The sequence below is a fragment of the Crocuta crocuta genome, unplaced genomic scaffold (assembly GCF_008692635.1).
Source record: "Crocuta crocuta isolate KB4526 unplaced genomic scaffold, BGI_CrCroc_1.0 scaffold1318, whole genome shotgun sequence".
In the NCBI taxonomy this organism is placed as follows: Eukaryota; Metazoa; Chordata; class Mammalia; order Carnivora; family Hyaenidae; genus Crocuta; species Crocuta crocuta.
The window spans coordinates 54,630-71,721 of record NW_027533110.1 but is presented as its reverse complement, the minus strand read 5'-3'; the positions used below and the strand labels follow the sequence as shown (position 1 = coordinate 71,721).

Genomic DNA, 17,092 nt, shown 5'->3' with positions numbered 1-17,092 from the left:
AGCAGTGTGAACTGGAGAAAATGCAGTCAAGTGATGTTACAAGAACCAAACGTACATTGATTCAGCAGCATAGGGAATGTGGTAAAAAAGGAAAAGGAGTAACCAGACTTCTGCCCCCGAAGACACGGATGAGGCTGTAGCACAGACAGAAGGAGCACGGCCAAGCGGGAGAGCTGGGGGTGTGCGTGCACACGCACGCACACACTGCGGACACCTTTCAGCCCAGAGCACCGGTGCGGGCGGGACGTAGCTCAAGAAAGAAGAGGTAAACACAATCTCTCCAAGTGACTGAACGACTGCAATGTGCCAAGCCACACCCAGGAGCATTATCCGGGGGGCTTGGTCCCCCTCAGAACACGTGGGGCTACCCGCACGGCTCTCCGCTGCTGTCACCCCAAGGCTGTGACCTGACCCAGGTACCAGTTGGAATCACGCTCTAGAAACAGGGGAGGGTGGGCCACAGGCTGAGAATGAAATACAGTTTCACTTCAGGGCTGATGGGGAAGTAGATACGCAGAGTGAACCTGCAGACGGAGAAGTAGATACGCAGAGTGAACCTGCTGTTTCACTCTGAGGACTGCTGTAAATGTGAAAGCTTTCTCACTCCTCTTACCCATCCCTATTCTTTTTCAAAAATGCCTCGCATCTAAGAAGAAGAAATTCTAGAGTGGGGAGGCACTGCCCAGAGAGGTCTTGAGCCTGGTCTTCAATGCGCTTCTCTTTGGTTTTTATATCCTGAGCCATCTGTGATCCTTCATTCAACAGTAATCAAGGCCCCTGAGATTCGTTTCGTAGCCTTACTGGGAAGAGGCAGCCGTCTACACCCACAAATCACTGCAAAGATGAATGCCGAGCTGACAACACGAGACAGCAGTACGGGATCAGACTGACGCGGAAATGAACTGGCGGGGAGGTTGGAGGAGGAAGAGGTCACTCCGTGACCAGTTTGTTGGATTAAATTCATCTAATTGATCACGCAGCAAAACAAACATCTTAGAAACATAATTAGAGAATGCTCACTTCTACCTATGATATCATTTCACTTATATTTAGAATACAATTACATAATACTGTCAACTTTACGTATTATGTTGAAGCTTTTCTTACTAAATGTTTCACCACGGATTTTTAAATGACAAGTTCCAAGTTAGCCATTCTGAAAATAAAATTATCTTTTCCCTAATTAACTATCAGAAAATTGAGCAGCCCCCAACATATACCTTTCTTAATTGACATTTAATAGCTTCTTGGGGACTCTACCTGTATTTTAGACCTCTTCAAATCTTAATTTCTGTCTTGGAGGGATTGCAACTAAAAACAAAATCCTGACTAAATCATTTAGAAATATGAATAAGTCTGCTTTAAAGAAATAACTAACATTTGGTTTGAAGTGAGAAAGCAATTTAGAAAGCATTATCATGACAACTTTTGAAGTAAATATTATTAAGAATTCATGACACTGTAACACAGACATCATCTTCAATAACACAACTAACATCCGAAGGACATAGTGGTGAACACATTTTCGAAGGAAAACATTTCTAGGAAACCAGAACCTTAAAATATTTAGAGTTAAGACAGACACACCACACCCACCACCCATACTTCGTAAGCCAGCCAGTGTAACTGCTGACAGAAAACAGAAGAGGAACCGAAGGAGTAACTATTTAAACACGTGAGCACATACCACATTTTTAAAAAGTCTAAACTAAAGAGGTTGGTTTTGGTTTGTTTTTCTACTTATTTTTTAAGTCAGGTTCAAAGAAAGTTACTTTTGGAACAATATTAATAATGTTTTAAATATTATAGACTGACAAGTACTATTTTCACCTTTAAGAAAAATTAGCTTCACAGATAAACAAGTTCTTTCAATTTTTTAAAGTTTTTAAATTTATTTATTGAGAGACAACATGAACAAGGAAGGGTAGAGAGAGAGGGAGAGACAGAATCCCAAGCAGGCTCTGTGCTATCAGCACACAGATTGGCGCGGGGCTCGAACTCACAAAATGTGAGATCAAGGTCTAAGACAAAATCAAGAGTCAGATGCTCGATCTACTGAACCACCCAGGTGCCCTTCATTTTTATTTTTAAGTAATCTCAATTAGTTATGACCTAAGAGGGAAGAAAACAGGAAATGCTTTCTTTTAGATGCACAGTTCACAAATCAGTTTCTTTTGTATATGGTGGGAAATGATGATCTTTACAGTCCCAAGAAAATATAGTTCTAATTGATAGCAAGTTTCTCCAGTTGTAGATTTTAAAGGAAGAACAGTCAGCAATTAAAAACTGTATCTATAGGACAAATAATTCATTCCCCCCCTCCCCTTTTGGTAACTTTGAGAAAGATCTACAACTCCCAGAAAAATGACAGACCAATAATTGATCTATTATAGGTGAGTGGGGTGTTATCAGATTTTAAAAAGTATATGTCATTATTACACTATTTTAAGAATTACCTAAAAATGCTTGATCTAGCATTACAAAATTAGTGTAGATTTTTAAGAAAGAAGTAACTTCTAGGAGCTATATTAAACAGTCATCTCAGTAAGATTGTAAGATACAAGGTAACTATTCATCTTAAATTGTTTTAAAAATACGGAGTTAAGAAACATCAGTATTAAATATAATTCCATACAGAAAGGGGAGTGGAGACCCTGTATGGACTGAAGTTATCTCGGCCACTCCCCACCCCCGTCACTTGGAACTCCGAGCCCCAGTGTGACTGTATTTGGAGACAGACCTGTGGGAGGTAATTAAGGTGAAATGAGGTCGCACGTGTGGGGCCCTGATCCCATAGGACCAGTCCCCTCCTAGAAAGAAACCTCCCTGCGAGCAGAGAGGCGGCCACCTGAAGACACGGCAAGAAGGTGGCTATCTGTAAGTTAGGAAGAGAAGTCTCACCGAAGCCAACCCTGTGGGCACCTTGATCTTAAACATCCAGGCTTCAGAAGTGTGAGAAAATCAGGGTCTAAGCCCCCAGCGTGCTGTCTTGTCACGGCGGCCAAGGAGATTAGCACAGGCCCAAAAACTCAGACTGAGATTACAACTCTGAATAATTATTACACAGTAAATAAATCTATTTCCACATCAACATTTGTTTTACCCAACAGTATGGCACAATTCAAAGAGGAACACACACACACACTCAGGTCAATTTTACAAAGGAAGTCAGAAGTCCTTGAACACTACACCACACAAGAATTCTACGTTACCCTTCACCCACACACAGTCATCCGGGGTTATACTCATTCTATCATGCAAACTTACTCTACCTCAACACATGGAGATTTGCCCAGGGACAAGATCTAATAAAAGGTCTGGGGCTATGTCTGTCATAACGTATTTAAAACGAAGGACGTCGCCCATCACACATTCCAAGGGGCAAGCCTGTTGGAAAAGAGCAGGCTGCAGGGTTTGGAGGGGATCCCTGCTCCTCAGCTGGACTCCTCTTGCGGAGTCCGGGGCAGGACCTCCCCGTGTAACCAACAGTACAGTTTCTCCCTGTACTCGCTGCTCTTTCGGGAGGAGCCCCCCCTTCTCCGCCTCGTGCACCCATTCCTTGCAACCCAAGGCCAGCCCTTCCTCCACTCTACCTACTGAAATTCTTCACAGCCCAACCCAAGTGTTTCCTCCTCCATGCAGCCTTGCTGAATCCACATCTGGAAGTAATTTAACCTACAGTGTACTCTGCTCATCCTTACCTTACTCTGGTATGATGTAACTGTGTAAAAATCTTATTTCAACATCACTGAGGGAGGCAGCCTCTAAAATGGTCCCCCGCTGTCCCCACCTCCTAGCAGTCACACTCCCATGTACTTCCCTTGAAGTGTGGGCTGGACCCAGTGATGTGCTTCTAACAAAACATGGCAAAATGATGAGACGTTACTCCCAAAATTCGGCTACAGGAAGACTGTGGCTTCTGACTTGCTAACCCTACTCTACGCTCTTACCATCCTACCTCCTCCACGTTCTCCCCAACCCCTCTCTGCTCCGGTGATCGAGGGGAGTGAGCGGCCATGTCCTGAGGAGCTCGGTGGAGAGACCCAAGTGACAAGAAACAGACTCTCCAGCCAATGGCCAGTGAGGACCTGAGGCCTGTCAACAGGCACATGAGTGGGCTTTTACCAGANTCGGGGGGGGGGGGGGGGTGGGGGGGGTGCTGAAATGACTGAGGCCTGTAAGTCTCCGGGCTAGACTATGGCAGGACTCCCGCCCCCATCAACTGTGAGATAGTAAGTGTTTATTGTTTGAAGAAGCGAGGGCTTGGGGTAATTTGTTACGTGTCAATCGACCATGAATACAATCCTGTTTCATTTCTTCTATTAAATTATAAACTCCTAGAAAACATCAGACTTAGTTCCACCACCTTAGTGGAATGTGTTATATATTAGAAATTTAATAAAATATGTTAATACTTAAGGGTAGAATATTGTGCTGTTTTAAAACCAAAACCAGCAGAGCCTAGCATCTAAAGCACTCTAGTTAACTCCCAAGGCCAGCTCTGTTCCACTCATCAAAAACACAAGTGTTTCAAGATGAAGTCGATTATTTAGTAACAATGAAATATGTCAAATTTTACAATATACATGAAAAGTAGCAAGAGAAAAAAGTAGCCCCCATTTATTATTTCCCTTTCACCTTATCTAATCCAAAACTAATTCCAGAACAGAATTAAAATGGCTATCCTAAACGGAAGAGTAGTTGAACATTTGTATAGTTTAAGGTCTATACTCAAGTTAATCAAGAATTCCCCCCTCAATACACACACAAAAAGAATCCCACCACTGGCTCATCTATAAACTATTTTAAGTTTCATAGTAAAATATACATTTTGTTGAAGTCAGAACTCAGTCATCGAGAATCTTTAGAGAAGGAATAATTGTAGAGAGAATTTTCTGCAACTCTAAGAATCTACCCCATGAAAATCCCAAATTTTGTTCAGTAATTTTAGATCACTGTTTTCTAAAATATGAAAATTAGAAAACAGTTCAGTAGGGGCATCTGGGTGGCTCAGTCGGTTGAGTGTCCGACTTCGGCTCAGCTTATCTCACGGTTCATGAGTTCAAGCCCCGTGCAGGGGTTCTATGCTGATAGCCTGCTTCGGATTCTGTGTCTTCCTCTCTCTCTGCCTCTCCTCTGCTCATGCTCTGTCTCTATCTCAAAAATAAGTAAACATTAAAAAAACCCCAGCACTATAAACAAAATCAGACATCTTTACAATAGCACTTTTATGAGACTAATACACAAATGTGAACTGTACCTCCCCAAGGAAAGAAAATGCAACATTCTCTAAACACTTCTGAACATAAAACTCTCTTTAAAAAAAAAAGCCATCTATCTGTGAGTTCTGTTACAGAATATGCTTTCATTAGCATGTTTTAATGTTTTGTTTTCCCTTGAGATAGCTTGTTATTTTTAGGTTATTTTAATTTCAGTTGGTTAACACACTGTGTTATATTAGTTTCAGGTGTATATTACAGTGACTCAACACTTTCACACATCACCTGGTGCTCATTATGACAAGTGTAGTTGTTACTCTCCATCACCTTCTTTAACCCACTCCCCCACCCACCTCCCCTCTGGTAACAATCAGTTTATTCTCTATAGCTAAGAGTCTGTTTCTTGGTTTCTCTCTCTTTTCCCCTACTTTGTTCATTTGTTTTGTTTCTTAAATTCTACATGTTAGTGGAATAAGACATTCCATATGAAATTAAATTCCACATATGAGTGGAATTAGACATCCCAAGACATATTTGTCTTTCTCTGACTTAGTTTACTTAGCATTATCCTCTCTGGCTGTATCTGTGTCACTCAAAAAGGCAAGATTTCATTCTTTTTGATGGCTGAATAATATTCCATTGCATTATATATGTATATAATATGTATATATATTGTGTGTGTAGATATATATATATATATTATATACACACACCACATCTTCTGTATCCATTCATCAGTCAGTGGACACGTGGGCTCTCTCCGGAGTCTGGCTGTTGTGGAAAGCGCTGCTAGAAACACGGGTGCATGTGTCCCTCTGAGTCATTATTTTCGTATCCTCTGGGTAAACACCTAGTAATGTAATTGCTGGATCAGAGGGTAATTCTAGTTCTATCTTTAACTATTTTAACCACACTGTTCTCCCAAGCGGCTGCAGCAGTTTGCACTCTCACCAGCAGCGCATGAGGGTTCCTTTTCTCCACAGCCTCACCAACACCTGTTGTTTCCTGGGTTGCTGATTTTAGCCATCCTGACAGGTGTGAGGCGACGTCTCCTTGTGGTTTTGATTGGTATGCCCCTCACGATGAGTGATGGTGAGCATGTCTGGCCTTTGACTGGTCGAGGGAGGTTGTCTACTGGGCAACTATACTTATATGTCTAAAGTCAGACAGAGACGTGGTGGGAGAAAGCTTTCTGTGAGTCACCAGCAGCCAGATAAATGGAGGCGAAAGCTACGGATGTGGAGGAAGCCCACAAGCAAACATGAAAACGAAATGAATGGAAGACCAACCAGACAAGAGCCACAACATATGAAACAGGAGAGAATGAAGCCGAAGAGGTGGCTGGAAAGGAGACTGACCCGGAATCACCAGAGAGGGAGAAGGAAATGGAGACAAACCCTACAGAAGTCTAGGGAAAGAATGTCAACAGGAAAGTATCGAGAATTCTGTTCCTGATCACAAACAAAATGAAACCGCACGCGGGCGGGAGCCAGCATGCTGGTGAGAGCAGACGGAGGGAGCACCCCGCCGCCGCTGCGGCAAGTCCTCCCAGACGGCACTGCACAGACCCTGGCGTTAACGTCACCTACAAGGCGTTTGCTCACTGAGTGTCCGGTGATCCATGTACAGAGATCGTACGCTAAGTCAGTCAATCTTCAAGGGCGACTCTGAGAGCACAGCATGGCCACTGTTTTCTGTTTATGTCCCACCAATTTGGTTCGAGTGAGTAGCTTATAGATGTATTAGTTATCCGACGTTATAAAATAAGGACACTGGAAAGAGTCCTGTTATCGGGGATATTAATGACTTCCAAGTACTTTGTGTGATAGGCTCCAACAGGAACCTCACATATCTGCTAACTGCATTCCTACGTCGAGTTAGGTATACCCNGTCGGACGCTTAACCGACTAAGCCACCCAGGCGCCCCGAGGTATGTGTTTCTTAAGAGAGGAGAAACCAAGCCTTCTGACATGAGGCAACGTGCAACCACACAGCGAGCAGAAGTCAGAATTTGGATTCCAACCCAGGTCTGTGAGCCCACAGAACAGAAATCCTTTTCACCACACAGAACCCACAACAAAGGAAAAGGTACCGTCTACACAGTCAGGCACCTAGGCAGATTTGAAATAAATCCATGGCACTGAAATACCTATTTTAGCAAGCACTCGAATTTAATCTTTCAGATATATGTAATAACATGCATACGAATTAATGAAGAAACTTCATTTCCTAAGAGATCGTAAATACATGCATTCACCAAAGAAACGAATATATTTATTCTTTTCCATTGTTGTAAAACATAACTATCTTCTCCAGGAACAAAAACTACAAAGGTATCTTTAAAAATTATTTTTTCAAATACTGTCAAATTTTCACTTACCTTCTTTAGCAGCAAATGTTTGACTAGCTGAAATGACTTTTGTTAGTTCTGGATTATACCTTGTTCCTTCTGGAAAAATCACAAGATACATCTGTGAAGCATAAAGAAATAAGGTTTGTTTTGTGTGAGCTTTTTAGCTGTTAAGTTCCCAGTGCCAACCATATTAATGCTAAGGGAGTAGTTTCTATGGTGGGAAAATACATATATTCATTTTACATATGATTCATTTCAAGCAGAGCAACCAATATGCAAAAAAAAAGTGTAATTAAGTTTTAACACGGATTATATTTAAAATGGAGTCCTACATACACTGGCAGGTCAATCATTAAGAATCTAACCATGTTTCTAATTACACACTAACATTCCCTAGTTAAAAATTTGCCCATGAAATGCTAACTCCTAAAGAGCTTTTTTTCCCCTAAGATTCTGAAGAATGACATTTTTAAAAGGTGCAAGTGTTAGACATCAGTGTCTCTAAGTATCAATAATAAAAGCACATCTCATTTGAGGCAATATCTACATTTCCACAATATAAAATATATTAAGTATTCACATTGTAAAGGATTCCCATAGTATTCTAATTTTGCAGAGCTCCCTTAATGCATCTTAGATAATTTATAAGCAGTTTCATAAACTGAAATTATGTACTTATAAATAAAACAAGAAGCTGGATGTCTACTACGTAATCAATTAGTCTGAGCTTTTACTTTTATCTGCTTTGGGAAAATAAAGACAGAAACTATAAAACTATACAATGAGAAACTCCTAACTTTTTTTACTTTCCAATTTTTAAAAGAAATTCTAGTTAGTTAATATACAGTGCAATATTGGGAGAAACTCCTAACTTTAGAACTGAGTTACAAAATTACACCAACATGGCTAATTGATAGCCAAAAGACAAAAACAAGGCATTCATATCAAATCTTTTCAAGTACAAACAGAATACAGGAAACAAAGGGACAGAAGGAGAGTAAGTAGGAAAGAAACTTATGCTCATTATCCATCCTCACCAGATCCTGGGTAATGCTGTCTGTCCGTCTCCATACCTGGAACAGACACATTCCCTTCTCTGACTGATTCTGATCGTACAACTCCTCCTACTTCACGAACCTTTGTGACAGTTCAAATTTTTTCATTAGACAAACTTATGATTAATCTCTTTCCAACTTTTGTGTGAAAAACTTGAATTAATGGTGGCTCTACAATTCTGCATTTTCAGCGTCCCTGAAAACATATAAACTTTTTACTCATCCATATAAACGGTCTTTGGAGCCCACTATCTTTGCCAAACTTAGAAATTAATAGGTTTCTATGTATGCTAATATTTGATAATAAAGACTAACCAGAGCTACCAAGAAAATGTAGAAAAATGGGTAAAATCAAGAAAAAAAATTAAGAACTCCTTATTATAGTCCAGTAAGTAGAAGGAAAAACAGAGCAAAAAAATTAGAATTAGTTCCAAGAACCACAAATTCACTATCAAGAGAATATATTTTAAATCAGTAAAGTTTGTATTCACTGCCATGAAAGCAATTATTGATGGTTTTTAGCTTTTCATTCAAGCATTTAAAAATAAAATGATTCATGATTTGAATGGTTATTAATAATTCAAGTGGTTATTATTTTCTGTCCCTTTACATGTTTAATTAAAAACAATACTGATGATCAGCAAGAAGGCAAGAATGAACAATTCATTCAGGATTCATTCAAGAAAAAACTCTTATGCACCTATTATTATGTGCCAGGTACCATAGAGGATAATGAAATAGATATGGCTTTGAAGACAAGGGAGGAAAAAGTACACTAAGCAAATAAAAATTTAAAATATATAGTTATGCAGGGGCACCTGGGTGGCTCAGTTGGTTAAGTGTCTGACTTGGTTTCGGCTCAGGTCACGATCTCACAGTTTGTGAGTTTGAGCCCCGCGTCGGGCTCCATGCTGGCAGCAGAGCCTGCCTGGCATTCTCTTTCTCCCTCTCTCTCTGTCCCTCCCCTGCTCACACTGTCCTGGTTTCACTCGAAATAAATCAACTTAAAATACAAATAAAAATATAATTACACTTATACGACAGTGGATAAAAAGAGCAAGACGTTCTGAAAGAGAAGAACAAGGGAAACTGGAGTGGGTGGTGGGCCCGAGACCCGAGGAACGGGGGGAAAGAATGGGTGCTCTCACCACAGACGGAGAACAAAGCCGGGGGGCCCATTCCCACCGGTTCTGGTCAAGGCTGCACTAGAGGTTCTGGCCGGTTCTGGTCAAGGCTACACTAGAGGTTCTGGCCGGTTCCGGTCAAGGCTACACTAGACGTTCTGGCCGGGGCGCTCCAGGCAAGACAAAGGGACAAAAGGCATCCAGACTAAAAGACTGAAACCAAACTGTATTTAAACACAAATGCCATGATTGTCTATGTAGGAAATCCTAAGAAATATTACTATTTTTTAATGTTACTAGATAATAATAAATAAGTGTAGCAAGGTTATAGAACAAGAAGTCAATATACAAAAATCAACCATATGTTTACATGCTATCAGCATGTAATAAAATTTTAAAAATGCCATCTACAATAGCATCAAAAAATAGGAAGTTAAGACTTTATGTTGGTAAATGTGAGTAACTTTTGCAAAACATGTGTAAACTTGTATGTTCCTAAACTATGAAACACTGCTGAGAGACATTAAGGAAGACCTAAATAAAGACCGCATCTGCTTTTGGATCCAGAGATTCCATACTGTTGTGAGATCATTTCCTTCCAGATGGCTCCGTAGATTCCATGTAATCCAAGTAAAAAACCCAGCAAGCTTTTACGCAGAAATTGACAAGCTGATTTGAGAATTTATACGGAAATGGAAAGGGCCTATAACAGCCAAGCACCTTTGAAAAAGAAACTTAGGAGACTTAACTACACCAAATTTCGAAACTTATATGCAAGGGTAATCAAGATGGTGTGGTACAGGCATGGGGATACATACTTACATAAGTGCCACAGGATAAAGCATTCACAGACAGACCCATATGCATGAAATCAATTTATTTCAAACAATGCGGGAAAGAATAACTTTCTCAGTACGTGGTGATGGATAACCATATTTAGACACGAGAACCTTGACCTTAGACCAGATACAAAAGTTAACTTGAAATGAGCCACAGACCTAAATGCACACTGAAACTATAAACCTTGTAAAAGAAAACAAAGCATAAAAACTTAGTATCATTGAGTTTGGCAAAGCCTTCTAAAATAGGACAGAAAAAGCAAAAATTTTAGGAGAGAAAAATCAATAAACTGCACTTAGGCAAAAATCTTAAAACTTTTTTTAAGACTCTGTTATGATAAGAAAAGGCAAGCCACAGATGGAAATTCTTAGCAGTTACATTTTAATGGCCCTAAACCGGCCATTACTCCAGGAAGAGGGTGATCTTCTGTAGGAAAGCCTATCTGTAGAGACCGTAACCGACAAAGCGTACAGAGCACCACAGTCTAGATGCTCGGATTCACATCCCCGACTCCACTCCAGGCCTGAGCCCCGGGATGAGCTCCTCATCCCCTCTGGGCCTTAAGCTTCCTTGTCTACAAGATGAGATGACAGTGGTAGTTACACTCATACAGGTACTGTCATTACAAAAGGTGAGATTTGTGTAATCCACGTAACACTGTGCTTGGTGCAAAATAACAGTGCAACTTGCTGTGGTTAAAATTAAAGCAGATCTGCTTTAGAAACGTGAGATGACAGTGAGAGGACACAAGTGGTTTGAAGAAGGGCTCGTGACAGGAGCAGCTGGGAGGGCATCCCCGGATCCAGCTCCACGCCCCTTGTTCTCAAGAACACCCGCCCCCGGAGGCTGCAGGACCAAGGCCGTGCCGGCTCTCTCCAACAGAGCAGGGCGTGGTGCACAGCAGAGACGGGGGGTCAAGAAGTAAAGCCGGGGCGCCTGGGGGGCTCAGTCGGTTAAGCGTCCGACTTCGGCTCAGGTCATGATCTTGCGGTTCGTGGGTTCGAGCCCCGCGTCGGGCTCTGTGCTGACTGCCAGCTCAGAGCCTGGAGCCTGTTTCAGATTCTGTGTCTCCCTCTCTTTCTGACCCTCCCCTGCTCACGCTGTCTCTCTTTCTCTCTCAGAAAATAAATTAAACATTAAAAAAAAAAAGAAGTCAAACTTCCTTCCTCCTTCCACGGTCCCCACGTCACGCCCTCCACCACTGCGTTCACAGCGCTAACAAAAAAGGCACCACTGTCTTCTTTGGTTCCCGTGAAAATGCAGAAGGTGACCAGAAGGACAGGAAGGAAGGACTGAACATGGAGTGTCAGGCTGAGAAGAATGACTACAGGGCAGTGTGACATTTCCGGACCCACTTCTCAGTTAAGGAAAATCCCTGCTCAAGGACAGGGAAGCCCCAGGGGTGACGGAACTGACAGTTCCAAACAAAGCAAGTTACGTAGATTATTGCTACTGTGCATAGAAATCTTCTATTCTGCTAAATTTTCACTTGGAAGGAAATAGACTCTGTTTTCTTCAATGGGAACTGACTTTGCATAAAATATCTATACTCAAGATGTGATGTACCATTCTAAGCATAGATGCGTCAGCGTCTAACGGAAATCAGCAAGCAGTTTCATATTAAAATTCCATGCAAAAAGAAAAGAGCTATTTAAGAGTTAAAATACACTCATATTCAACCAGTTACGGAACTGATGACTTTCTATTAAAAATACCCTTTCCCCCATGCATTAGATAAGTTAATTTACTTTCAATTGAGTTTCAGTTTCATTCCCAAATGAAGACTCAGGATAACCGTGAGCATAAAAGGAAACAGGTGAAAATATCAAGTACTGTGTGGCAGGCTCTTTATATTGTTTCCTTCCCCTCTGGTTTTTTAAAATTCTATCTAGTTCACTAAAGAGTTGCAAAGCAGGCACATTTACATGGAAATCATATCTCACAACTTAATAAACTTTGATTAGCTAGACATCTTTTAATTACTTCTTTCTCTTTAAATAAAAAGCCGTTTCATATTGAGATGCACAGAATATAAACAAGATCGTTCATCTCTGCTTTGCTCCCCCAAAATTAACGCAGTCTAGCAAACCACAACTTTTATTTATTTATTTTTTTTTAAATATTTTTTATTTATTTCTAGGAGAGAGAGAGAGAGAGACAGCGTGAGCAGGGGAGGATCAGAGAGAGAGGGAGATACAGACTCTGAAATAGGCTCCAGGCTCTGAGCTGGCAGTCAGCACAGAGCCCGACGCGGGGCTCGAACCCACGAACCGCGAGATCATGACCTAAGCGAAAGTCGGACGTTTAACCGACTAAGCCACCCAGGCGCCCCCAAACCACAACTTTTAAAAAAGGTTTTTCTACAAGAAAAACCAGACACATTCAACTCATTACATTTACATAGGGGAAAAAATGGATACAAAATAACAATCTCTCCAAGAGCTTATTATTAAGCCTGTAAGTGATACTACATGTATGATTAAAAAAAAAGCCCACAGTCATGTCAAGCATGCATGAACGTGGCAGGCAGAATTATGTCCCCTCCCCCAAAATGTCCACACCCTTGCCTCAGAAAATGTGGACCTTATGGGACATGGCTGACCCTGGACTCCACGATAATGAGGTTAGCCCAAAACGTCTGGTGTGCCCTGTGTAATCGGGAGCGCTCTTCAAAAGGAAAGAGGGAGGCAGAAGAGTCAGAACCAGAATGAAGGCAAAACAAAAACCGGCCCAACCTTCTGGCTCTGAAGACAAAAAGAAGCCATGAGGTAAGGAATGAGGGCAAACTCTAGAATCCAAAAAAGACAAGAATATGGATTCTCCTGGGGCGCCTGGGTGGCTTAGTCGGTTAAGCGTCCGACTTTCGCTTAGGTCATGATCTCGCGGTTCGTGGGTTCGAGCCCCGCGTCGGGCTCTGTGCTGACTGCCAGCTCAGAGCCTGGAGCCTATTTCAGAGTCTGTGTCTCCCTCTCTCTCTGACCTTCCCCTGCTCACACTGTCTCTCTCTCTCTCTCTCCTAGAAATAAATAAAACATTAAAAAAAAATTAAAAAAAAAAAAAAGAATATGGATTCTCCCTTAGAGTCTCCAGAAAGGACTTTGGCGCCAAAGACCCTGTGATTTTAGTCCAGTGAGACCCAGTTTACACTGCTCATCTTCAGGATGGTTATAATGTCACTTCTAGCTTTTTGGGAGTATGACTGACAATAAAAATTGTATACATTTAGGGTACACAATGTGATGTTTTAATACACATAGACACTGTGGAATGATTACCACAAAGTAATTAAGATATCTATCACCTGGCTAGTTACCATATTTTCTGTGTGTGGTAAGAACAGTTAAAATCTGCTCTTTTAACAAATTTCAAGTACACAATACAGCACTACTATGGTCACTATGCTGTACATTATGTGTCCACAACTTACTCCTCTTGGAACTGAAAGTCTGTATCCTCTGACCAACATATGCCCCTTCCCAACCCCCAAAGCCCCTGGGAAGCACTGTTTAAAATCCCACACATGAGACCATGAGCATTCGCCGTTCTGTGTCCATTTTATTTAACGTAGCATCATGCCCTCAAGGTTCATCCGTAATGTCAAAGTGACAGGACTTCCTTCTTTTTGTAACACTGAAGAATGTTCCATTGTATATACATACTATGTATTTTTTATTCACTCATTTGTTGATGGGCATTTAGGTTGTTTCCATACCTGGGCGACTGTGAATAAGGCTGTGAACATGAGAGCAGGAAATAATGTTTCCTCTGGATACATACTCAGAAGTGGAATTGCTACATACGTTTCTATGTTTAAACTTTTGAGGCAGCTCCATTCCAGTTTTCATAATGGCTGTTCCAATTTGTAGCCCCACCAGCAATGTCTAAGGGTTCTCTTTTCTCTAAATCCTCTCCAATCCTGAGCTGACTTTAGGGAGCAGTCATGCTAACAGCTGTTAGGTGTTAACGTCCGTGTGCTGTGACTGGCATTTCCCTGACGACCAGTGAGGTTAAACACCTTTTCGTACACCTGACGGCCATTTGTAGGCCTTCTTTGGATGAATGTCTATTCAAGTCCCTCGCCCATTTTTTTCACTGGGTTTATTGCTAGTGAATTACAGGTTAACTTTGGAAATTAACATCAGATATGCGGTTTCCAAGTATTTTCCCCCATTCTGTAGGTTTGTTCAGTGTGTGAATGACTCCCTTACTGCACAGACACTTCTTAGTCTGGTGTGGTCCTACTTGTGTACTTTTGCTACCACTGCCACAGCCAAAATTTGTGTGATTTAAGCCAGCGAATTTGTGGTCATTGTTACAGCAGTAATAGGAAACTAACACAACAGGCATTGTTTTCAAACATGTTACTTAATCCCAGGTACCCAACTGAGTGATTATGAACAGACTGAACATAAAAGGAAAACAAGTTTAGAAAAGTTAGGTGACTCGTACAAAGTAACAAAGTTTAAATGGCAGATCTGAGATTCAACAAATGGGATTTCAAAGCCAACACTCTTTTTGTTTGCTTGTTTGTTTGATTCATTTCTAGGAGACAGAGAGAGACAGCGTGAGCAGGGGAGGCTCAGAGAGAGAGGGAGTCACAGACTGAAATAGGCTCCAGGCTCTGAGCTGGCAGTCAGCACAGAGCCTGACGCGGGGCCCGAACCCACGAACCGCGAGATCATGACCTAAGCGAAAGTCGGACGCTTAACCTACTAAGCCACCCAGGTGCCCCAACATCATTTTAAAACTATCAAAGAGCTGACAAGATAATAAGACGAAAATGAACACAAACACAGTAAAGCAGAAGTGTATCATGTACTTTTGCTTTAACAGACTGAAAAGTGAGGGGAATAAAAATCAAAGCTCATGGATCTTTTATTAAGAGTGAAAAAGAGTGGGGGGGCCTGGGTGGCTCAGTCAGTTAAGCGTCCGACTTCAGCGCAGGTCGTGATCTCACGGTTCGTGGGTTTGGGCCCCGCGTCAGGTTCTGTGCTGACTGCCAGCTCAGAGCCTGGAGCTGCTTCAGATTCTGTGTCTCCCTCTCTCTGTGCCCCTTCCCTGCTCATGCTGTCTGTCTCAGAAATAAATAAGACATAAAAAAAAAAAAAAAGAGTGAAAAAGACTGAAGGGAACATCAGAGGCTACACTCTTGGGGCAAAAATAAACCAGAGAGCAAAATCAGCCTCACACGGATTTGCAACCTTGGTCCAGTTAACCTCAAGGTCAGAATTTGGTTTCGGTGGGCTCAGACTAGAGAAGCCGTAAGGGGCCCAGCTAAAACAAATGCAAATATTCCTTGGAGGAAGACACTTTCTAAGCTTTTGAGGTGATTTCTACAAATAATTTTCCAAATACAATCAGCAGCAAAAAGATAACTAAGCACACAGGGAAAGAAAGTACCATGAGCAGGAACTGGCAGTAAAAAAGGCTTCACATACTGAGATCACTAAAAACATACTGACTCAATATATCTTTTAAATGATGCCCTCAATATTTAAAGAAACAAAGTTTGAAGATTAATCACACAGAAATAGCAGATTTGATAATAACTATATAGTACCGCATGCCACGAAAAGTATAATCAACTTAAAACATACGTGTTAACTGGATCTGGGGTACAGTGGACTGCATCTTGAAACAAAAGAAAGGGTTAATTAGGGGAAAGCATGGAAAAATCTGTAGTCTGTGGGAAAGCGGGGACTGTACGCATGGGTTAGGCACATGAAGATCCAGGCAGCTGGAGGGAGAAGTGGGGGGCTCTCTCAAGGGTACCTTAATTCTGACATTTTAAATCATTTTTTGAAAAGTGAATATACATATTGCCCATCTCTTCTGTTTATGGAGATCTATAAACGCTCTCGCAAACGTACCAGTGTTCAGAGGAGCAGACGGTCTGCAGCGGGAGAGAGAGGAGCACTGTCACCTCCTTACGCTCCGCCCCGGGGCCTCCCCACACAGGAGGCACTCTCATACGGTGGGTTGAAACAACGAGACAAAGCAAAACCCACGAATGTCAGGGCCTTTGTCAGCTGACTGTGGAAACTCAGCTTTAAATATGAGCTCTGGGGGCCGCCTACGAGCCCTGGCGAGGAAGGAAGGCGGAGAGAAAACGGGAGCCGGCGGGGCGCACGAGCTGGGCTCCCCAGAGCTGGTGACACCGCTCAAGGTGTCGCCGTGGTCAGGGTGCTGTCCTCCGTCCTCGGATGAAGCTGGGGAAAAGCCACTGGGCGGCAATTAACATTCTTCGAAGAAAATATGGAGAATCCTTTTTTAGGGAGCAAAGTTTTATCAAATTATATTTACACCGAATGATGCTTCATTTGCAGATCTTCGTACTCTTTCTGACTTTTCAAGTAACTCACTGTATACAAGCAACCACTATTCACATGGACACACAGAAACCTTGTTTCCTTTGCAACCACACGCAACCCTGACAACCAATGAGGAGCCCAAGGGCAAGGTCCCGCGTGTGGCCCGGACGTCCGTTCCCGGCCAGACACG

The 17,092-nt window shown here is 41.9% G+C and overlaps 1 protein-coding gene across 1 annotated transcript in view; it reads right to left on the bottom strand.

The window, feature by feature from the left end:
- AGPAT5 (1-acylglycerol-3-phosphate O-acyltransferase 5) overlaps positions 1-17,092 on the bottom strand; it is a 52,735-nt gene that overhangs the window by 13,152 nt on the left and 22,491 nt on the right. The window contains exon 7 of the mRNA XM_077746211.1: positions 7,600-7,690. Within this exon, the coding sequence (XP_077602337.1) occupies positions 7,600-7,690 (91 nt within the window). The remainder of the gene's footprint in view (positions 1-7,599; positions 7,691-17,092) is intronic.